Consider the following 23932-nt stretch of genomic DNA (forward strand, 5'->3'; position numbering starts at 1 on the left):
GCACAGCTGAGGGGCCCTTAGCAGCGGCCTGAACTCAGACTCAGCCTGTAGCCTGGGCTAGGGTGGTTTGGCTCTGGTGGTAAGTCAGCTGGGAAATCAGAGGCTCTCCCGCCCCAGGCAGCCCTGCCTCGCTGATGCTGTTCCAGGTCCTGATGCGGGGGCAGGGCTGAGCTGCGCTGTCCAGGCCCCATCGTCTCTTCTCCTCCCTTGGTGTGTTCTTGGCCCTATGCCCACTGCCTCCTTGTTACAAGGTAGCTGCTGCAGCTCCAGCTACGAATCCACTTTCCAGACAAGAAGGTAGAGAAGGGGCACGGCGCTTTTTTCTTTTTTTTAAGTTAATTTAGTTTTGAGAGAGAAAAAGAGAGAGAGCAAGCAAGCAGGGAGGGGCAGAGAGAAAGGGAGAGAGAGGGAATCCCAAGCAGGCTCTATACTGTCAGCATGGAGACCAGCGCGGGGCTCGAACTCGTGAACCGTGAGATCGTGACCTGCGCCCAAATCAAGAGTCTCACGCTTAACCGACTGAGCCACCCAGGCACCCCAGAGTCCCTTCTTGCTTAAAGGACAGTCCTCCTCAGGGGGTTTCTCTTACATCTTGCTGCCCAGACTGGGTCACATGGACCACCCTAGCTGCAGGGGAGGCTGAGAAGTGGCTTTTTTTTAAAAAAAAAAAAAAAAAAAACACCAGGCACTCACTTCTCTTGATGACAAGAGGTCTGATGCCAGACAGAGAAGGACAGGCCTGCCCTGGCTCCCTTTGCCACCTCTGAGTGGGTATGCCCCACCTCCAACCCGGGGGCAGCACCCCTGGTAACGGGCAGCTTCCCCTGGGGCAGGAAAGCCGCTGTCTCCCAGACAGCACTTACTTCCGGCTTCCTTGGCCCAAGAGCTCTGCTCAGTCCACGGCATTTCTGGCGTCAGCCCTTTTCACCAAGGTCCTAGGGCACTGGAGTTGCCCGGCATTGGCAGAAGGGTGGACAGTGATCTTTCCTTTTTCTGTTCTTGGGAAAGGGCCGGGATGGTTTCTCCATAAGCGGTGGTTCCTTCCTTAGCTCTCCCGGCCATTGGCAAAAGGCTCCTTCTGCCCGTGTGTCTGTGGGGCTGGGCTGGGCTGCACCAGATGCTTAATAAATACCGCACTCTTCTCCCCTTTTCTTTCTCCACCTTGTGCCCTGTAGGTCAGCACTGAGCAGGAGCTCTCTGTGCAGTGAGGAGACTGGTCTCTGCGTGCTCTGTCCAACACCAGGGCCACCAGCAATGCACATGCACTTGAAACCTGGCTAGCGTAACTGAGGAGCTGAGTTATTCGTTTTAATTAATTTACACTTAAGTGGCTGCGTGAGACTGGCGGCTGCCTTGCTGAGGAGCTCAAGACTAGCTGTAGACTAGAGTGGGGACCCCCGTTCCCGCCAAGGGAAGACATGCGTAATCAGTAGCATTCATCTAGATTCGTGAAGCACGGGCACTGAGATTGTGAAGGCCCAGAGAGGGACAGTGACTTGCCCGGGGTCACACAGCATTAGACAGCAGCTCCCCTGAGGCAGACAACCCAGATCTTCCAACTCCAGCTTCGTCGCTGTTTCTGAGGAATGTGGTCAGTCCCTCGCACAGAAGGGAAGAGGAGTTGTGGGATGGTGGCACGCGAGGTTCCCACTGCGCCAAGCACGTGTAAGCGCGTTACGTACAAGCCTCCTTTATTCCCACCACCCCCGCTTTACAGGTGAGGCATCTGAGGGCCAGAGAGGGGAAGTGCCTGCCCGCGGCCCCAGAGCGCCCCCCACCCCCCATGGGCTGCCGTCTTGTGCGTCTCCCTGTGATTACAGTCCCGGGGTTGCCCCGAGTCCCTGCCTCTGGGAGGATCCAGGGTGTGCGAGATCTGGGTTTACACCCCCAGCCAGGGCGGGTGCAGTTGGTAAGCTCGGACAGGCCTCTCTCCTTCCACAGAGTTGTTTTTCCAGCCTGGTCTCCTAAGACTTGGCTCCCGAGGGTGCCCCGCCCTCCTGCTGCTTCAGGGCCTGACCCAAGGGGTGTGGTGGTCAGGTGGCACCTGTTAGAAAGGGGAGCGCAGGAAAATTCCGCCTCTGTCACTGTTAGCCAAGGAGAAGGGCACCCAGCCGCATCTTGCTCTCTGCTGTCACCTAAGCGCAGGGTGCAGAGAAGGCTGTGCCTGACCCTTCTTAGCCTCTCCCCCCTCCCTCCTCTGAGGTGCTCTGGCAAAGCCCTTTCTCGTGATCGCCCCGTATCATTGTGCCAGAATCCCCGTGGATGGGAGTAAGGTTGCTGGGTGAAACACAGCACGCCCAGCGAAATTTGAATTTCAGATAAGCCATGAATACATTTTAGCATAAATATGTCCCGTGTAATATTTAGGACAGGCTTGTCCTAAAAAATATTTGCTTATCTGACATTCAAATAGAAGTGTGCATCTGGGGGGGGAGAGGGGGTGGGGAGGGAGGGAGCACTGTTTTGTTTTGCTTTGCTTTGTTTTGTTTTGTTGTTCTAACTCTGGCAACCCCAAACAGATAGCATGTTGTAGCTTATGTGAGTCCCGAGACCCAGAGAGGTGATGGGGCTTGCCCAAGGTCACAGGAAGGTCCTGGTCGGGACTGGGTTTGAAGCCAGGCCTCTTACAGTTCTCCGGATCTGTGTAGATACAGTAGGCGACCTTAGTGGCCACTTCAGGGCCGTCTAACGAGGCCCAGAAGTCACATCCCCAAGCAGACAAACAAAAGCAAACTTCTCTGCCACCTGTATGGTAATGTGAACACAGATGAGAACTCAGAGCACTCACTCGTACCTTATTTGGTGACTTGAGTGGGGACAGACCCTGGCAGGCCGGGGGGTTGGAGAAGAAAGAGAGTGTATCAGTCTGTTCTGGCTCCTGACAAAAATACGATAGACAGAGTGGCTTGTAAACGACAGACGTGTTCCTCACAGTCCTGGAGGCCGGAAACCCCAGATCCAGGCACTCACTGGCAGATTCAGCCTCTGGTGAGGACCCTCTTCCTGGTTTCTGGACAGCTCTCTATTTGCTGTGTCTTCATGCAGTAGAAGGGACAAGGAAGCTCCCTGGGGTCTCTTTTATAAGGGCACTAATCCCCTTCATGAGGGCTCTATCCTCATGACCTAATTGCTTCCCAAAGACCCTACCTGTAAATACCATCACCCGTTAGGGTTCAACATGTGAATTTGCGGGGGGGGGGGGGGGGGGGGGGGGAACGCAAACATTTAGTCTATGGCAGGGAGCAAGGATGAAAAGTCCAGCGTCTTGAGAACTGCTAGAGATGGGTCACAGAGGAGGGGTCAGGGTTAAGACCTTTTATAATCTGACCCTGGCATACGTCTCCAGGCTACCTTCTGCTCTTTCTCACCTTATACCCATTTACCCCCCTCCACCCATCCATCCAGGGGCCTCTGCTTTCCAGCCTCCTCAGCTTTGCTCATGCTCTTCCCTCCGCTTGCCAGCCCTTACATCTTCCAAGGCCCATTTCAGTGTCCTTGTACCCCACGCACATGCAGCTCCTTGTGTTACGCCTACCCGTGTGTGCTGCTTCTACTCACCAGAGACTTCTTGAGGCCGAGGGTGTTCCCTTCTCCTCTCTGGACACCCTACACTGGGCCTGCGGTGTGGACAGCCTGCAAATGTTGGGCCAGAGCGAGGGGAGGGGAGCGGGCCCCCACAGCAAACCTCCTCCTTTGCGGTTTTGCCGAGAGTCTTGGACGGTCCCCAGCTTGTATTCGAGCCGGGCGATGGCCGGGTAGCCGGGCGCTCCCTTGCAGACGGCCCGTCTTCGCGGAGTGTGGGTTTGGGGTCCTTCAGCCCGTGCTCCCGGTGGGGTCTGAGAGTGCCAGCCTGAGGACGGGACCCGTCTGTGACATTCACCCAACGGTCCCCAGGGCCCGGAACGGTGTCTGCCATGGGGCAAATGCCCGTAAACTCTCGTGGGTTTGACGGATGGGCCGAGGGAGTCAAGGCGACTGTCAGTGCGTCACCGCACGCTGTTCGGGGCACCTCCGACCCCGCAGCGAGTGGGACGGAGCGGTGTGACCAGGCCCGCTGCCGGGGAGTCATGCCTGTGGGGCTCGAACTCCCGAAGCATGAGACCATGACCTGAGCTGAGGTCTGATGCTTCGCCGACTGAGCCACCCAGACTCACCCCTGGATGAGTCTGTATCTTCGGGACCGAAAGGTGGCCTGCGGGAGGTCGGAGAGGGCCGCCAAGGCCACTGCCTAGTGGCTCTACCGTGGGAGCGCGGCCGGGAGGGTTTTCCGCAGGGAGTGACGTTCTGCGCTCTGCATCTCAAGGGGGCCCTCAGGCTTCTGTGGGAAGACGAGGTGGGCGAAGGAGGAGCTGGGAGGGCCGGGGCATCCCCCCTCGCACACGTGGCCGCCGAACCCAGGAGGCCTCAGGGAGGGTGGTAAGAGGGGGACAAGGGACAGGCCGGAGTCAAAGCCACCTTTTCGCAAAGCCTCTGGTGGTGGAGGGACCGCACGTTCTTGAGGCCTTAGCTCTGCTTCTTCCCCTCGCCTGCCCTGTGCCTGGCTCTGCCCTCTTTGCCTTGAACCCAGGACCCCCGAGGACTGCAGGTCACAGTGTTGCAGAACGCCGGGCGCCCATAGAGGGTGAGACGTCTAGGGTGATGAGGGCCACTGCCTCGCCAGTATTGAGCACTTCCTGTGTGCCCCCAGCACGTCCGGGACCAGGCCCATGCCATGCGGGGGGCGGGGGGGGGGGGGGGAGGTCTGTGTGGCGGTGAGGAAGCAGCCGCAGCGAGAACAAGGGGAAAAGGGCGCTCTGGGTGGAGGCCGCTGCAGGGGCACAGGCCCTGCAACCGGGGACAGCTTGGCATGTTGCAAAGAGAGGGACCGGGGTGGCGGGAGGGCGGGAAGGAGGGGGCGCCCTGCGTGAGTTCAGGGCCATGTTGTCAAGGGCCGGCTCCCATGAAGAATTCAAAATCTCCCCCGGGGCGGCTCGACCCGGGCGGCTGGGTCAGTTGAGCATCCGACTTCCGGCCGGGTCACGATGTGGTGGTTCGTGAGGTCGAGCCCCACGTGGGGCTCGCTGCTGTCCGCGCAGAGCCCGCTTCAGATCCTCTGTCCCCCTCCCTCCCCGCGCCCCGAAAAGAAAGAAACATCCAAAAACAACGTTTTTTAATCTCCTTTTACGAAACCATGGGGTGAGCCCCCCGACCACGAGGCTGGCTCCCTTACAGGGGGTGGCAGGGGCGCGGGCGGCCCAGTGAGGCTGCTTGACCCCGCCTCCCGCACCCTCCGCGGCCCGGGGTCCGCTGCTGCTCAGGCGAGCAGGCCTGGGTGCGAGGGTATCCGTCCACCTACAGGGCTGAGCTGGCCTGCAGACTCACGGGGGCCTCCCAAGGCCCCCGCCCCCCGAGGGACACCACGTTCTCGCCCTCGTGGATATGGGGTCGGGTTTGGGTGGCGTGGAAACCCCTGCCCCTGGTGTCACCGCCGTCGGCGCCCGCTTGGCCCCGTTCTCCCGCACGTTCAGCCGTGAATGCCGAAGTCCTGTGTCTGCACGGTGCTGGGTTCCCGGAGACCCCGTGTTCCACGAGACCCGTCGAGTGTGCCTTTCGGGGACTGTTCCCTGAGCGTCAGACTGGGAGCTCAGGCTCTGGAGTTGGCCACGTCTGGGTTCGAATCCCAGCTCTGCTACCCGCTGACTTTCTGACCTTGGGGAGTTACTTAATCTCTCGGAGCCTCAACTCCCTAATCTGTGAAATGGGGGCGAGGCTGGTAGCCGCCTCAGGAGGGTTTTTTTTTGGTGGGATTAAATGAGATAGAGCATCTAAAGGTCAACTCGGCAGGCTGCAGGCTCGTGGCCGGAATCCTGCCTCCTGTCGGCTCTTCGTCCTCATGCTTGTTCCTGCCTTTTGGAGGGAAGACGATGTCGGCCGTTGGAGTGGACGCTCTCAGTGCAGGGACGGCAGCACCAGAGAGCCCTAGAGAATGTGGCAGGGGGTGAGGGGGGCTCCCACCAGGCCTGCCCTGCAGGTGGACATGGGGCGCAGGGCTGGGGCAGGGGCTCTTGGAACAAAGCCAGTGGCTTTGAGGTTTTTCTTCCCAGCACACACGTAGGAAGGGCCTCGAATGCAGAGCAAACGGGAAAAGCCAAAGCACCTTGGAAGTGTCCCCGGAGAAAGTGAGCGGGCACGAGCCAGTGTCCCCTTCCTCTAACTGTGTGCCCTTCTCCCCTAGTGCTCCTGCGGGAAGAAGTGTCCCGGCTCCAGGAGGAAGTCCACCTTCTCCGCCAGATGAAGGAGATGTTGACGAAGGACCTGGAGGAGTCACAGGGTGGCAAGTCCTCCGAGGTCCTGTCAGCCACCGAGCTCAGGGTCCAGCTGGCCCAGAAGGAGCAGGAGCTAGCCAGAGCCAAAGAAGCCTTGCAGGGTAAGTGGCTAGTCGGGGGCAGTTCCCTCCCTTCCCTTGCCTGGGGCTCAGGCTTGGGCCACAGGGGTGCCGAGGAGCCGGGGTCCTGCCTCTGCAGGGGGGAGTGGCGCGGACACGGGGGTCTCCCAGCGCCTAGACCCCCAGCTGAGGCCGCCCCGTCCCCTTTTCAGTAGATGTCTGCCTGTCGCAGTGTCGGAGGCTTATGTCACTCCCTCCTCTGGGTGACCGCCACCTGCTCTCCATAGTGGCCGTCCAGGCTCACCTCCCTCTGAGGCGTGAACGGCAGGCGGGCGTCTCTGCTAGATCAGGATGTGGACCCAGCAGCTGGGTCTCCTCTTTCCCGCCATTCTCGAGGTCCTTAAGCACCTCCCCTCCCGGGACGGTGTAGATGCGCTGAATCCTTTGCCGGAGGAGGCGTCCGTCCACCACGTTCGCTCTCGTTCAACGTGGCGGTCTCGGGGGGCTCGGGCCCCTTCTCCCGTGGTCGGCCTGGAGGGGGCTCCCCTCTGAGAAGTGCGGTGTCCAGTGTTCTCTCCGAGGAGACGAGAGAGGAGGTGGGAGAGAGTATGGTGCTTTCTGGCTGAGCCGGGCCACCTGTAAGCACTACGCGGCCAGCCAGAAGCCGCTTTAGGGAAGGAGGAAACCAGCGGTCCCACGTGTACAGCCCGCTCTCCCTAGAGCTGGCCTGGGACACTAGCGGCTGGCATACCCATCACTCCTGGGGGCCACCTGCCCGCGCTCTTTGGGGCTTGGGAGGGGTCTCAAAAGGTTATTCAAGCAAGGTTGAGAGTCATCCTCTAACAGTGCGTGGAGACCTCGGACCCGTAACCCAGGGCAAGAAAATGGCTTTTGGGGCTTCCTGGATTCTCTGGAGGCCCCCTTACTGTCTCTGATTCTCCTGGGCAGGGCCGGGGTGGGGCGGGGGGGAAGCAGTAAAACTTGGCAACCTGCTTTCCACGTGCCATTTTACTAGAATGATAAATACCCTGAAAACTTCATTTTTGAAGCCAAAGCGGTTTTATTACTTAGGTTGAATTCAGGCTGCTATAGCAAAGACATGCCAAAACGGAGTGGCTTAAAGAATTTGTCTCTGTCTTCCGTAACCATCAAGCGGAGCATTTTAGGCTGCAGGGTATCTCTGCTCCCCCTCGGCCTGGGGGAGATCCAGGGAAAGAGCCAAAATCGAGGGGCAGATGTTCCCTTTGGCAAGAGCTTGGTGATAACGGCCATGCCCGCCTTCAGGGAGAGCTGGGGAATGTAGGGTCTACCTGGGCGTCCTGGCCCACCCACTGGGCTAACTGGGAGGGAAGCAGGGGCGGGGAAGGTGGGTTTTGCAGGCCAATCAGTCGGCTCTGGTAGTGGGTTTCCCTGCCCGGAGCTGGGCTATGAGCAGCAGAACATTGGCACACTGGCCAAGCAAGCTGTTTGTCCAGCATCCCACTAATGTCCCCCAGGAAGTCTGGAGAATCATCTTTGAGGGTGCACAGCCCCCTGTGAATTCTTTTCAGCAATACGTGTTACTCATAAAGACAGGTGAACCACTTCCTGCTGGGGTAGTGCTTCCGGTGGGGCCACTCAGTGTTCCGGGTGGTATCTTCAGGCCAGAGGGGGCCGGTGGGATGTGCTGTGGTCCAGCCGATGCTGGGCGACTGGGAAGTCATCGTGCCGGGCACGTACGCATTTGCTGTCTGTGCAGCCATCCAGGAGTCAGGGCAGATCTGTGCAAGCTTCGAACTTCCGGGGGTCTCCTGACATCACTCCTTTCTCAGGATGGAGACTCCAGTCATGGCAAATCTCCCCGAGGAAGTGCCTCGGGGCCTCGGGCTGGGCCAGCTGGTGTCCTTTGGTCTCCCTGAGTGCTGTGACCCTGTGGAGAGTTGGGACTACCTTGGACGCAGTCCCAGCCACCTTTGCCAGTATTTATTCCAGGGACGGGGAAGCCTGCTTTCCACGTCCTTGACCAGGGAAAGAATTCTCACCCATACTTGCCCTTCTGGACCCGTCTGGGGATGGGGGTTGGGGGCGGGGCAAATCCTCTCTAAGTTGTTTCTCGGTCCAAAGGAATGGGCAGGGGGCTAAGCAGAAGCTCATTTACCCACAATTCCCCAGCTCATGGGACAGTCTGCCCTCTCCAGACCTCGTTCCTGGTCTGAGGACTGAGGCGATGTCTGTGAGGGTGGAGAGCTGCCTGTTAAGATGTGCATGCTTGGGACGCCTGGGTGGCTCAGTTGGTTAGGCGTCCCGACTTCCGCTCAGGTCACAATCTCCCGATTCACGGGTTCGAGCCCCACGTCGGGCTCTCTGCTGTCAGCGAGGAGCCTGCTTCGGATCCTCTGTCTCCCTCTCTCTGCCCCTCCCCTACTTGTCCTCTCTCTCTCTCTCTCTCTCTCTCTCTCTCTCTCTCAAAAATAAACATTTATATATTATATAAACATTAACAAACATTATCTTCCTAACTCTGTGCTGTAAGGCATCTTATCCATCACCAGAAGTCACGCACAGGCGCGGAGATCTGCCGGAGGGAGTGGCTCCCTTGTCAGCAGCAATCTCAACAACAAGGGCTTGTCAGTATTCATGACAGGAAAGCCTTCTTGAGTACCTACTGTGTGCCAGCACTGGATCTGTCCCTCACCCCAACCCTACCAGGGGGTATCAACCCCCTTTCCCAGATGGAGACACCTGAATGAGGTTCAGAATGGTTAAGTAACTTGGTCAAGGTTATAGAGCTAATCACAAGCAGAGTCAGAAACTTTCCCCTGCAGGAGCATCCCTCTTCTTCCCTCTGGGCAATTCAGTCCGGTGGACGAGAGCAACAGGAGGCCTTCGTAGCTCAGGAAAGGGGACAGCAGACTCTGGAGTCAGATCTGGGCTTGAATCCCAGCTCTTCCTAACTTATTAGCTGCGTGACCTCGGGCAAATTCCCTAACCTCTCTGACCTATATAGTTTTCCTGCTGAGGGTAACAAAACCAAAGCTGTTTCTCTTATAATTGGGGCCAATAATAGTAGCTACTTCAAAGGAAGAGGACAAGATCACTTGTCATCAGGATTAAATGAGATATAAAGTGCTTGGCCCAGTGCCTAGTACTGTTAGTGCAAATACTTAGTGATTACCGGACGAGAGGGGGCTTGGCACACCTCGGATCTGCCTGAAGATGTTGGTCCCCTGATTCCCGTTAGGGGTGGCCCGGACCTTAGACCCCCTGAGCCCACCGAAGCTCAAGGTCGCAGTGGTTCCCAAAAGCAGTGGGCACCTTCAGCCGGCCCAAGCATCCTGCCCGGCATTCTCCAAAGTCATAAATAAGACACTTTCTCCCCAGCCACAGCACGTGGTGAGTAAATTGCAGACAGATGTGGGCAGAAGGAGGCTGGAGCATGAAAAGGGATTTATATGCCCATAATGAGGAGAATGAGAATAAATGCGCAAAGCAAGTAAGCAGCAGATGTTGGGTGACGCTTGTTAACAGCCGGCGTCCCTGCAGTGGGAAAACACAAAGCCCCCAAAGACTTCCACCCTGGCAGTTCCCTGCCTACCTGCCCCCGTCTTTGCCTGGGGGTTGGATGAGACCAGAATTTTCCAGAAGGTGAGAGGATGAGGAACTCAAGCAAACACCAGAAACACCAGCCCGGGGTTCCAATGCCAAAGCAAAGCAAAGGGCCACGTTCGGGGAGAACAGGGTTTAGAAGATTCCTTGGTTCCTTTGGGGATGAGTCTGGAATGTCAGGTTTAGGAGTTCGGTCTCGCTGTGTGTGTAAAGGCAGAAGTCGAGAATGATCGTTCAACAAAGAATGGCATTATTGTGTGTTTAAACATAACCGGGGTCCTCCAGCCCTACAGGTGCAGTGAGCTTGTGGCTCATGGGGCCCCTTTGGGGTGTCTGTCCATTTCCCCAGCCTCCCCCTCTCAGTTCCATTGATTCCCCCCTGAGAATCAAGGCATTACAGAAACATGACCATGAAAATTTGCTTCTGCCCTTTTTTAGTGGTGTGTCGAGTGTATTGAGCATTTTCTCGCAATAAATACTCTTTGGAAACATAATTTGTAATGACTACGTAATGTTCTAGCAAATGGAGGCCCCATAATTTAGCCACTTCCTGATTATTGGACACATAAGTTGTTTCCACTTTTTTCTCTTTGTTTTTGCCATTATATACCGCTGCACTAAAGATCTGTGTTTGTAAATCAGTTTATTTTCTTAAGACAACATTTCTCAAACTTCCTGGTCTCCAGACCATTTCACACTCTTTACAAAATTGAGGACCCAAAGAGGTCTTTTTAAAAAAAATTTTTTGTAAATGTGTATTTATTTTTGAGAGAGAGAGAGAGAGACAGAGCTCGAGCAGGGGAGGGGCAGAGAGAGAGGGAGACACAGAATCCGAAGCAGGCTCCAGGCTCTGAGCTGTCGGCGCAGAACCCAGGGCGGGGCTCGAACTCACCAACTACGAGATCATGACCTGACCCAAAGTCGACGCTTAACCAACTGAGCCACCCAGGTGCCCCAAAGGAGCTCTTATTTATGTGGTTTAGTTCTGTAGGTGTTTACCATTCTAGAAATTAAAGCTGAGAACCTGTTTAAGTCTCCGATAATTTATTTTTAAACAACAGCAGTGAAACCATTACATGTTAACATAAATTTAAAATTTTTAATGAAAAATACTTGTATTTTCCCAAACAAAGCTACTTGAGTGAGGAGAGCAGCAGCGTTTTACATTTTTGCAAAACCTTTTTAACGTCAGACTTTCCAGAAGACTGCCAAATTCTCATACCTGCTCCTTCAGCCAGGCTACGGTGATTTGTTGTTTGAGTTGAGTATCTGGCAGCAAACAGATAATATTGGAAAAGGGAGGAGGGTATTAATTGCCTTATGAGGTGATTGTAGGTATTAGTAAATTTGTTGGCATACTAAAACTCACTAGATGGTAGTATCTGAGAGATTTGCTGCTGTGTGCAATCTCAGACTTTCTCTGGTGAGGGTTTTGTGTTCTGTTGCAGTCAACATAGCCATTGGTCTCGTCTGCCCTTTGAAGGGATACTGTACCACACACGATTTTTTAGCATCTATTGATCACTTTTTAAAAAATAAATGTTTATTCATTTTTGAGGGAGAGAGCATGAGCAGAGTGGGGGCAGAGAGAAAGGGGGACAGAAGATCTGAAGTGGGCTTTGCCCTGGCAGCAGTGAGCCCGATGTGGGGCTCAAACTCATGAACCGTGAGATCATGAGTTGAGTTGATGGACACTCAACCCACTGAGCCATCCAGGCGCCCCTACCATTGATCACTTGAGCAATGCGTCACCTGAATGATCACATCTTCTCAGTGATGACATACTTCCTTATCCATCACCAAAAAGTCACATTTGTTAACATCACTACTCATCTCATCAGAAAAGTCTTTAAGTCTTGAGAAGCTGGTGGCACATCACATCTGCCGAAATTCTCACTTTTGTTTGAGTGCTCAAATTTTATCATCGACAACCAATATGGTCAGTTGTTTCTCAGAAGGAACAGGCTCACTTAGTTCATTTGTGGACTTAGTAGTTTGCCAGGTACCTCGGTTAATACATTAGCCACTTGTCTGTCAAGTACACGTGGTATTGTGTGGCAAAAGTGGCTAGTTTAGCTTGCAACTCAAATGGTCATGCAAATGTCTTTCGTCAAGATAGCCTTTGTTCTTTGGTATGCAGCAAAAGAGCTTTCAATGTACCTCCATTTAAAAAAAATATGTACTCAGGGATCAAGTTTTAATAAAATTAATAATTCTTACTGCTTCATCAAGGACATTCAGAAGCAAAACTGTGTCCTCCCCGTTTGTTTGTTTGTTCTTTCAAGAACAAGTACATGGTGTCAAGAACATAACGACTAATATGGTTTGATGCCTCTGCCTGGATTTCTGCTAAGATGGTCAGCATTTTACTCTGCGTTGCTTTCGTACCAATGGTGAAAATATACAGTAAAAAAGGCAAATAGCATCATAGCATTATTATGAAAATAGTTTCCCTCATGGATCCCCTGAAATGATATTGCCGGTGGTAGTGGCGACAGCTAGCATTTCTGAGCAATGTGTTTATGCTACATACTCCAGAACTTTAGCTCATTTAGTCTTCCCAACAAGCCCAGGAGGTGCGCTGTGAGTGTGCCAGGAGTATGCGCAGTACCTGGTTTGAGCCAGGTTTGGACTTCAGCAGGGTGGACTTCTGCCCTTAGGGGATGCTGGCAGGGACAGAGAGGGTACTCATGCAGGGGAAACAGCTTAAGCAGAGGCAGGAAGACCAGTCTGTGTGTGGGCTGGGAAGGGAAGCCCCGTGTCAAGGCTTTGCAGGAGGGAGGTGGTAAGAGATGATTGTGGAGAACCTCAGGGGGCATGCTCAGAAGTTAGGGGACCGGGGAAGTTTTGGGCAGGAGACAATATCAGAAGTGGGGTATTCTAGTGTGTCCCCATGTCCCTTTCCCACCCTTGCCCAGCCTTTGCAATCTCCTCTCTCGCTCTCAGGCATGAGGACATACACGTGTGTGATTATGTACATATGGTTCCTGGGTCACCTCCTTTCTCTTCTCCAAGCCCTGGTTCAGCCTCTGCTTCCTCCAGAAATCTTCCTGGACCTTCTCTGTCTGGTAGTTCAGGGCCGTGGTTGTCAGGATCATGCCCCCACCCCAAAATGCCTGCATCCTAATTCATAGAACCTGTGAATATGTTAGGTTATGCAGCAAAGGGGAATCAAGGTTGTTAATTAGATGTCCTTGAGATGGGGGGTTCCCCAGGGTTCTCCAGTGAGCCCAGTGTAATCACAAGGGTCTTCCGAAGTAGAAGAGGGGGCAGAAGGAAGGTAAGAAAGAGGGAAGGAAGTGTGATGACAGAAAGGAGACTCAGTGTGAGGATTTCAACCCACATTGCTGGCTTTGTAGACGGAGGCAGGGGCCATGAGCCAAGGAATGGGGGGGCACCTGTAGAGGCTGGAAAAGGCCAGGAAACAGACTCTCCCCGAGAGCCTCCGGAAGGAACGTTTCCTAGATTTTAGCCCCCAAGACACATTGCAGATTTCTGACTCAAGAACTAGAAGACAAAAAATATGTATGGTTTTAAGCTACTAAATTTGTAGTAGTTTGTTAGAGCAGGAGGAGGAAGCTGAGAAGGACCTCTCCTCCCTGTACTTCTCAGCCCCAGATGCTGATCCCTGTCAGGACTTAGCATGTAGTGAGGGACTTCGGTTTCCTGTCTGGGACTTAGCATGTAGTGAGGGACTTCGGTTTCCTGTCTGGGACTTCGCATGTAGTGAGGGACGCCTGCCAGGCTTCTGCAGGTCATGGCACCCAGCACAGAGCTGGCCTCGTTAGCTCAACAAAGCAGGTAACCATCAAGTGAGGAGAAACGATGCCTGAGTTTCTCCTCTTTCGCAGGAGTAAGGCCTGTTGGGACCTTTTCCCAGCCTCAGAATGGGGCCTTTTCCTTTCCTTGCCCTGGACCAAGCTCTTAGAAGGAACTGAGCCTTATTGAATTTACTTATTCAACAAACTGAAAACCTCCCCACACTAGGACCTGTGCTGATGGCTCAGAATTCAGGGGCAAATCGGACCCAGGTCCTGCCCAGAACCAGTGATGTGCCTAGAACCCACAAAACACTCAGTGCAAGTTAGTTGAATAATATTTTTCTTTCAATGCAACCAGACCTGTAGATAAGCATGTGTGCCACAGATATTCCTGCTTCGGAGAGCTCTAGGGCACAGAGACTGTCTTAGACCTGGGGCAGGAGGGGACACCGGTGCCCTTTACATTCCCAGTAGGCGTGGCCGTGCCCTGGCTGCCATTGCAAATGTAACCAGGCCTTCAGACGGTGGGGTGGAGTAGGGTAGAAGGATGTGTCATCGATGCCGGGATGGCTCTGCCCCCCTGCTTCCTCACACACACATCCTTGTCTCCCCAGCGCCATGTGGGTTGGAAAAGCAACCTGACGTTTCCTGCTTCCCTTCCCACGTGCACACTCCATGCTCTGTTTCGTTCCTTCCTTCAAAGACGTGTTCATCCTCTGGGCACCTCATCACCCTGGATTGAATGTGTGCGTTCCTCTTCCGGAAGTCGTGTGCACAACACTAACACATCTCTTGGGCCCCAGATCCAGCCTGGTGGCCGTTGGGGCTCCTGCAGGGGGCACACCCGGAGCCAGCACCTCTGACCCACAGCCCCGACACGGAAGCCTCGTAGCTGCTGAGTCTTAGGACTTAGCGGACGTTTCCAGAGAGTTTCAACTCTGCAAAAGGAAGACAAAAGGTCTTCCTAATAGACGACTGACCACTTTTAACTATTGTTAACAGATTTGAAGGCATCTTAGGCTCCAAATTTGATCCAGTTGAAAATAATTTATGGTCAGGCAGAAGTGCCCAGAACCTTTGCTGTTCTGTTGCAGCTGTTGGCTGGGCCATTTGTCTGCAGGGGTTTTGCTGTTTCACACGGTGGCTGGATTCCTAAAAAGGGCACAAGCCCAAATGCACGAGTAATTAAAAAATTATAATAAATAAATAAATATTTATACATATAAATATTTAAATTTATTAAAGAAATACTAAATAACTTATTAAAAATAAATATTCATTTGCTTATAGAAATAAGTATTCTTGTGTCTGAGATGTGCAGAAATGCTGCAGAGTCCCTGTGTCCCCACCTTCCTTCATTGTCAGCATCATAGCCTATCTGGTACGGTACACAGGCACTTTACAAGCCATTTTATTTTTATTTCTTTACCTTTTTAATGTTTTATTTATTTTTGAGAAAGAGAGTACAGGAGGGGGAGGGACAGAGACCCAGAATCCGAAGCAGGCTCCAGGCCCTGAGCTGTCAGCACAGAGCCCGACGCGGGGCTTGATCTTGTGAACCGCGAGATCATGACCTGAGCCGAAGTCAGATGCTGAACCCACTGAGCTGCCCAGTGGACCCAGAAGTCCTTTTTATGAGTCATGTTTGCTGATGTCTCGTTGGCCAGAGCACGTCACATGGCCATGCCCAGCCTCACGTCGGGTGGGGACTCCACTGGGCTGTGGATAGAGAGAGGTGGGCTCGTTGCAGCTGTTTCTGTGGATCTGCCCCAGAGAGCATTGTAAATGGAATCATTTCCAGACTCTGCCCTCGGGTCGGGGCCCTGGTGACTGACAACGTATTGCAGCCACTTTGCCCCTTTGGCTGTTTTGCTTTTTATCAGTCTCTGTACCTGAGGGACTGATGTCCTCGTCTGCAGATTTTCACACTGAGTCGTCCCCTCTGTGAGTTGGAAAGTCAGTCCGCCCCGAATCTCCACCACCCCTTCCCCAACAAGGGCCCTTCTGACTGTTGTCCCACACTTTGGGTTCAATTCTCAGTAGATTTTACCACAATTAGTGTTCTAGTTATGGAAGTCTTCCATTTATTCTGAGAAAAACCGAAAGACTCGTTTGTTTGGAAATTCACAGACAGCCTCTTGGACTCACCCCTACATACCTGGTGCGGGTTCTCGAAGCAGGTACAGAGCCCAACCTCTTTCATTCAGAAAAAAGAAACTGTATGCACCCATTTTACAGGTGGGATGACTGAGGTACAACTGGGGTGGGTTGCTTTTGAGTAGTAACCATTGCAGCTGATATTTATTTAGCACTTGGAATGTGCCGGACTCTCTTCTTCTGCTGCTTCTTCTTCATGTTTGTTTATTTTGAGAGTGAGCAGGGAAGGGACGGAGAGAGAGGAAGACAGAATCCCAAGCAGGCTCCACGCTGTCAGCCCAGAGCCTGATGCAGGGTTTGATCTCACAAACTGTGAAATCATAACCTAAGCAGAAATCAAAAGTCAGAGGCTTAACTGACTGAGCCCCCCCCCCCCCCCCAGCGCCCCTGGGCTCTTCTAATTGCTTTGCCTGGATGAACTCACTAATCTCCCAACAGCTCTGCTAGATGGGTGGTGTTTATTAGCCTCAGTTTCCCCGTCTGCGGCATGGGCGTGAGAGAGATTAAGGAATTTTTCTGCGATCTCCTGGATGGTAGGTTTTGGAACCAAGCCTTGGTCTCCGCTGAGTCTGGTTTCCAAACCTCTATTCTTTGCAGATCCTTAGCGGATACTTCGTTGATTCTTCAGGCGTTGGGGGCAGAGGAAGTAAGGAAAGAGGAGAGTTCTGGATGTGGAAGCACATCAGAGGCCCCTTGAGATACCGGAGCCCCCCCTCCCCTTTTAGAAAGTTTGCATACGACCCACATTAGTACCTGGTTTCACTAACTGGAAGAAATCCAAAGAGGATTTCCACTTTTACCAAAAAAAAAAAGACGAAAGGCAAAAATAGCGTTGGGCGTTTGTTTTGCAGCGAGCCCCTACAGGGGCAGCACGCACCCCTGGCAGCCCGTGCGGCCCCGCCCAGCTCCTTGCCTGGGGACTCCGTGCAGCATCTCAGCATCCAGCCTTTGAACCACATCTGGGAGCATCTGTGCTTTGTCTCCATTTGTGTTGTGCATCCACTAGCAAGATGTGTCCTAAGGTATCAGAAAAACCTGAGAGAGGTTACTTTTGGGGGTCCGGGCACGCTCACAAAGTTTTCCACATACGTTAATGGCAGTTGCCTCTTTGCCTTACGTCATTTTGGCTCACTCCGGGTTTCATAGGAACGCTCCGCTTTCGGAGAGCGGGGAAGACCTGTGCCAGGATCTGGGCACGCGTTCCCAGTCTTGGCTGGGGAAGTTGTTCCAGGGAATAAAGGCGGGTCTCGGCCACACAGGCCAGGAGCTTCTTTTCCTGTCCTTCCTTGTTCCCTCCAGGGTTCCGTGACCACCCTGCGGCCCTGGGAGGCGCCAGCGGTCTCAGAGGCCGCAGAGGCTGTGTTCAAGGTATGAGCAAGGGCTGCAGACCTTGAGCCCCTGCTTTACGTGACCCCTCACTCCCTTCCCAGGAAGGGTTGGGGATTGACCGGCTGAAAGGGGACGAACAGACCCGGTGTGAGAAAAGCCACGTTCTCGAGCTGCCTTTCAAATGGCGTTGCCCGAGACCCCATTAAATTCTGCTTGGAGCCGTGGCCTCTGTCACGGTGGAGGTCCCAAGCCCACCTCGCCCTGACAGGGTCACGACACGGCCCTGAGCCTGTAGCAGGAAAGCGAAAGCCACGCTGGCCTCTGTCCTGGGAGAAGAGCTTTGCTGTGAGCGAGGGAGGGGTTTTCTTCAGAGTTGCAGGGACCCTTGCTCGGCCGGGGTGAGCACTGGCCCCAGAGGGCCGTGGACATGGGCCAAGTCTGACAGGGGCCTCAACCATGATTCTCCTCGGCCCTGGTCGACTCCCCAGGGGATGCTCTCCTGGCCTCAGAGACCTCGGGGGTGGGGGGTAAGGTCCTTCCTGTAAGAGCGGCTCCGCTGATGTTTGATCAGGCACGGACAAAGCGGGGCTTCGCGGCCTCGACTGAAACACAGGCGAAGCGGGTAGGGAACAGGGATGGCACCTTTTCACTCAGATGTAGCAAGCCTCATCCGGGACCTCCCGGGGTTATTAGCCCCGTGCTGAGCCCTCCACACATCTTCGTTTTCTGGTAACCTCTGAACAACCCCGTGACACAGGTAGAGTGAGCCTGGCTTTACAGTTAGGGAAACCGAGGCGCCAAGAGGATCTTGCTGCTTGCGGGTCTCAGCATTGGAACTTGTCGGAACTTGACCCCGATCCGTTACTACCACACCAGGGTTAGTTTTTGCTCAACGGAAATCTCTTCAGTCTTCGTAAAATCGTACCCCACTCACTTGTCTATTTAACAAACGCTTGTGGAGATCCATTTGCCAGGCATTGTTCTGGGCCCTCGGGGTAGGTGTGTGAGCAAAACAGACAAACGGTCCCTTGGTCATGGAGCTGATGTTCTAGAAGAGTGCGCCAGTTGATAACTGACGTATAACAAACTGGCCCCAAATCTTAGTGGCATAAAACAACCACCAGTGTTCTTATATGTCATGATTTTGTGTCGGGGACTTAGCAGGGCTCAACTGGACAGGTCTGCACTTCCGTGTGGTGTCAGCGGGGTCCCGCCGTGGGGGACCCTTCCACCAGAGTCCAGGACGGCTGCACTCATGTCTGGTGCCTTGGGGCGGGGAGGGGGGGGCGGGTCTCAGCTGGAAACGACAACCAGAGCACCCGCGTGGTGGTCAGGCCTTGCACGTGGAGACTTAGGGCCCCCCGCAGAGAGGGTCCTCCTGCACGCTTCTTATGGCCTGGCCTCAGACGTCACTTGGTGTCACCTCTACCACATTCTGTTGGTGACGGGCCGGCCACAAGGCTAGCCAGGCCCCACGCTGTAAAGACCACGCGGTATGGGAGATACTATTGTGTCCATCTTTGCGAAAATACCATCTGCCACAGAGGAGAGGGAGAAGGCCAGCGATCGACAACGAACAGAGTAGAAATTAAATCGCCCGACTTGGAAGGTTTTGAAGGACCACGGGAACGTGGATGTTTTACAGCCGGGTGAGATGTGACCCAGCCATTCCCTCCCCGGTGTTTGCTCACCTGGGAGATAACGTATCCGCACCAAGGCCAGCTCAGAAATGGCGGTAGCCGTTTTCTTCATCATCGCTCCAAAAGCAGGAAGGAGCCCAGATGTCCGACAGATGCAGGGAATCCGGTGCATCCTCTGGTGGAATCCTACTCGGCAGTAAAGCCACAAACTACCGATCCACGTAGCCGCATGGTGGGTCTCAACATAATCACGCTGAGCGACAGAGCCCAGAGAGCAGAAGAGCGTATCCCGGATGATTCCATTTACATGAAACTCTAGCAAATGAAAAGGAATCTGTAAGGTCAGAGGGATGAGTGGTTGCCTGGGGCGGAAGGAAGGACAGGAGCGTGGCTCACAAACGGGGGGAGGAGACTTGGGGGTGTTGGATGTGTTCGCTGTCTTGATTGTGGTGATGGTTTCCCGGGGGAGGCGTATGTTCCGACCGTCTCTAACGGTGCATATTAAATAACGTGCACTTACAATCATTGAGGCCGTATTTAAAGGGGGGTAGGTGAATGAGGGGTCCTGGGGGTGGTGCGTTTTGGGGTGGGCACCATTTCCCAGTACCCCATAGGCCACATAGCTCAGGCAGACTCCCGCTTCGCCTCCTTGTCCCACACGCCGGCCTCAGCGGGCCACGGAAGGGCAGCGTCCGGCCCGTCCAGGCAGAGCCTTGAGCTGTCAAGGCCCCAGCACGCGGGGCTCCTGGGCTCACATCCCAGAAACAGGCAGAGACCAGAGAGGTCCGAGTCTGTGTGACCGTGGCCTGGGCTTCCGGCCCAGCTCTTTAAATAGCTCCAGCCACCTGGACTGGCCGGTGCCTAAGACACAAGGTGCTGCTACCCACCAGGCAAGCTGGGCAGGCCTTTGTGCCCGAGCCCAGCGTGTGGGCACAACAGGAGGAGAGGCATTTTTTGGCACTCAGAATAATGTAGAAATTTAGAAAGGAGCATTCTAATTCTGCTCAGGGTCAGGTACTACAATAGAGAAAAGATGGAGGTGAACATCTGATGGTTCAGTAATATTTTTTTTAAGTTTATTATTTATCTGATAGAGAGCATAAGTCGGGGAGGGCAGAGAGAGAGAGGGGGGGTGGGGGGAGAGAAAGAATCCCAAGCAGGCTCTGTGCTGACAGCACAGAGCCCGATGTGGGGCTCGAAGCCACGAACTATTAGATCATAACCTGAGCTGAAATCAAGAGTCAGACACTTAACTGAGCCACCCAGGCATCCCGGCTCCATAATATTTTTAAAAATAATATACGCATTTAATATATACATAATTAAAATACATATTTACTGAATCTTTTTTAATTTTTTTTAACGTTTATTTCTTTTTGAGACAGAGAGACACAGAGCATGAATGGGGGAGGGTCAGAGAGAGAGGGAGACACAGAATCTGAAACAGGCTCCAGGCTCTGAGCTGCCAGCACAGAGCCCAACGCAGGGCTCGAACTCACCGACCGCAAGATCATGACCTGAGCCGAAGTCGGCCCCTCAACCGACTGAGCCACCCAGGCGCCCCTGAATATTTTTAAAGAATTTTTTTAATGTTTATTTATTTTTGAGAGAGAGAGAGACAGAGTGGGAGCAGGGTAGGGGCAGAGAGGGAGACACAGAATCCGAAGCAGGCTCCAGGCTCTGAGCTGTTAGCACAGAGCCTGATGTGGGGCTCGAACTCGCGAACCTCAAGATCATGACCTGAAGTTGGATGCTTAACCGACTGGACCCCCCAGGCACCCCTTTACTGAACACTTTTATAGGCCAGGAATGCATGGGCTGTAAATCCCATACATTATCTCGGATAATCCTTCCCGTTTTTTAGACAAGAAGACTGACAGAGCAGTAGCCTCCTGAAAGGCGGAATTTAAACCCAGGAAGGCATGGGTGGCTCTAGGGCCTGCGTGACTTCGCCCGTGGGTCCCGCTGCTGTTTGCTTAAGTGGTTAACAGTTGGTTTTTACGACGAATCATTCGTGACGTGGCTCCTGGAGTGAGGCTGGGCCTGTGGGTCAGAGGCAGGGGGGCACCTTGGAGCGGGCAGTCGGGAGGCCAGGGCTCTCTGTCAGGCTTGCCCCTGACCTCTGCAGGCCTCGTCTGGAAAACGGGCGGGTTGGGCCGAGGGTTGTGACAAGTCCCACTGGAATGTGAGCCGCATACTCAGAACACAGGGGGAAAGTCCCTCCCGGAAAGCCAGACAGAAGCTTGACGCCACAACCGGCTGCCTGCCTGTCGCCTGTCACAGAGAGTGCTGCGGGGCCTGCCACTTTCACCCCGGCCCAGAGCGAAGCTTCGGGGCCCACACCCAACAGCCCAACCTGGAAGCCCTTAGCCCGCTGACCTCTGCAGCCCCTGAACTCTGGACAAGTTGCTCACCCATGAGCTTTGGATCGTGAAGATCTGAAAGAATCGTTCTGATTCAGGCCTTGCCAGCAGAACTCGCTGCCCAAGGAAAGAAAGAAGTCTTCAGCAGGAACCCATGGGCTCAGGCAGCAGGAGGGGGCACGGCCCAGGACTGGTCAGTGTCCCCAGCGCCTGCCGAGCCCCAGGAAGAGGCTGTGCTGTGCTTCCCTCGGTAGGTTCTGTCCTGGATTCAGGGCCCAGCTAGACGCGCCTAGAGGGTCGGCCTTCCTGGTGCCCTTAACCCTTCTCTCTCCCACCGGGTGTTGGGCAAGGGGCTCAAAAAATGGGTCCTGAGGTGAAGGCGTAAGATTGAAAACCCCGTGAAGGCTTTGGGACTGTCGCTGCTGAAGGCGGCTGTTGACTCAACATTTTAAGGCCAGGAGCGCCCTGAGGTCAGGGTCTGGAGTATGTTATCTCTGCCTCTAGGGGATTGTTCCCATTCCTGCTGCTATACGGCAGTTAGCTTGGCTGGGGAAAGAGGGACTGAGCAGGGACTAGATGCTTGCTGGGCCCCCAGGGCTGGGGAAGTGCAGAGTGAGGTCACAGGTTCTGGAAGGTCCTCGTGCTCGGGTGGCATCCCCCAGGCTGGATTTCCTGGGTGTAGGACCTGTCGGTGTCATCCTGAGCGCTGACCTTTGTCTCCCGCACGGGGACCAGGGGAACGCGTCACTGCCTCTGAGTCATTTAAGGAATCTGTGCACTGGCTGAGCACCAGTGTCACTGGAGAAAAAAGGGCCCCTGTCTTTCTTCCTCGTAGTTCAGGTGACTGCAGATTGGGGGAAACTTGCTTCCTTCTTGGGCAGAAGGGTCGGGGATGGCCCTGGGTGGCTTCCTGGGGGAGGTGGGCGGATGGGGACTGGGGGTCTCTGGCCAGACCCGCCAGAGCAGGGCCATTGGCAGCTGGAGCTCTCAGAGGAGCGTGGCTTTGGAGACCACTAGCTCGCACGCCGACCAGGACTGTTCAGGGGCCGGCTGAGCGTTGACCTCCCAGCTCCAGACCTCTCACGGCTCACCTGCGCAGGGCTGAGTGTTGGCTGGCGGCAGGTAAGCCTCGAACCCGCCGTGAGGCGCATGTCCAGGTATAGAGCAGAAGAATGAGCTGGTCGGTGGGGCATCTGGGGGGCTCAGTCGGTTAAGCGCTCGACTTCGGCTCAGGTCACGATCTCACAGGTCGTGAGTTCGAGCCCCACGTCAGGCTCTGTGCCGACAGCTCGGAGCCTGGAGCCCGCTTCGGATTCTGTGTCTCCCTCTCTCTCTGCCCCTCCCCCACCCCCGCTCGGTCTCTTTCTTGCTCTCAAAAATAAACATTTTTTAAAATGTTCTGTTTTAAAAGAAGAAGAAGAATGAGCTGGTTGGTGATGTCTTAGTTGAATGTCGGGGTTTTCCAAAGCACCTGATGACAGCTTGATAGATGAGGATGTGGGGAGTCAGAGGCTTGTGGTCCCACGGATGGGAATGTTGTGTCTCCTCTTTGGATGAGAAGTTGGTAAAGCCCCCCTTCACCTCTTTGGGATCTTCCATGCCCACCAGGGAACCCCTGAAGGCAGTGTTCTTCTTTTCTTGGATTTCTTTTCATCCGAGAGGGTTTCTGCTCCCCACTCTTCTGGAGGTCCACGCTCCCCGCCCCCAGGCTGCCAGCACATTTGAGGGGCAGTTTCACGTTGGTGATGGATGGCCACTGGGCATACTGGGGGTTCTGCTGTAGGCTGTTGTCATATGGTCTGGAGGCTCCGCTTGCCACGGAGGCTGGCTGGGGGCGGGGGTGGGGTGGGGAGGTGGCCTCGCTCCCCTGCAAGTGTGAGGGCTTTCCTCGGGCAGAGGTGGGCTTTCCAAGCTCCCCCTAGAAGGGGGGGGTGTGATGCCAAGGCACGGTGGCCTCTGTTGCTGTTCAAACTTTGTTGCTAGTAAGTCGGAAAGATGGTGAATAATTTAAGGGTGGGATCTGTGGCTCAAAACAAGGGGGCTTCCTGCCTGCCACGTTTACACTCTATGTGAATGCCAAAAGCAAGGGCAGTAGAGATTTCCCAATTCATGGCGAGCAATTAGGAGACGCTTCTCTAGGGAAGGGAAGGTGCCCCTCTGAGCTTCTGAGTTCAGCCCGAACTCTCAGGAGAGAAGTGACGGCAGGGAGCGTCCAGGAAAGCAACCCACGGCTCGTGGAATCCTGCCTGCCGTTTTACAGGATAGTTCCTAATCTCCCTTCTATGTGGAAAGAGCGGGGGTGCACGAGGCCATGCGGGTGGTAGAGACAGGACCAGGCTCCACTTGAACTTTGGCCAAGCGGCTCAACGTCTCTGTCTCCTGTTGGCGGCCCAGGGATTACAACAGCACCTGCTCTCCGGTCCCGAGGATTTAACGAGAAGATTCGTAGAAAGAGGTTGGGGCAGTAAGTACCCTTGTGTTAAATATCAGGGGCTCCCTCTTTATCATTATTCTTGCACTCGGCTTACAGCGACTGTATCATTTATTGTCTAAACTGGGAGGGTTTCATAAGAGAAAGAGGGCCTATTAAATAGAGTTCTGAAAAAGACAATAATCCTCAGGTTGTTCCTGGGACATTAGGAGTAAACTGGGACTGTCCCAGGCAGACAGGACCTGTAGCCCTTGACCAACAGGATAGGATCCGAGTAGCTGGACAGGAGTCAGGCAGGCATT

The 23932-nt window shown here is 54.3% G+C and overlaps 1 protein-coding gene across 8 annotated transcripts in view; it reads left to right on the forward strand.

Moving 5' to 3' along the window:
- The window catches only part of KAZN (kazrin, periplakin interacting protein), a 1079687-nt gene that overhangs the window by 948242 nt on the left and 107513 nt on the right, over positions 1 to 23932 (forward strand). For all 8 annotated transcript variants that reach the window (XR_006712035.1, XM_045475709.1, XM_045475710.1 and 5 more), the window contains one exon: positions 6215 to 6406. Coding sequence is in view for 7 of the 8 variants with exons in the window: in XM_045475709.1 (XP_045331665.1) it covers positions 6215 to 6406 (192 nt within the window). In the remaining variant the exon portion in view is untranslated. The remainder of the gene's footprint in view (positions 1 to 6214; positions 6407 to 23932) is intronic.

The sequence above is a fragment of the Leopardus geoffroyi genome, chromosome C1 (genome assembly GCF_018350155.1).
Source record: "Leopardus geoffroyi isolate Oge1 chromosome C1, O.geoffroyi_Oge1_pat1.0, whole genome shotgun sequence".
Classification (NCBI taxonomy): Eukaryota; Metazoa; Chordata; class Mammalia; order Carnivora; family Felidae; genus Leopardus; species Leopardus geoffroyi.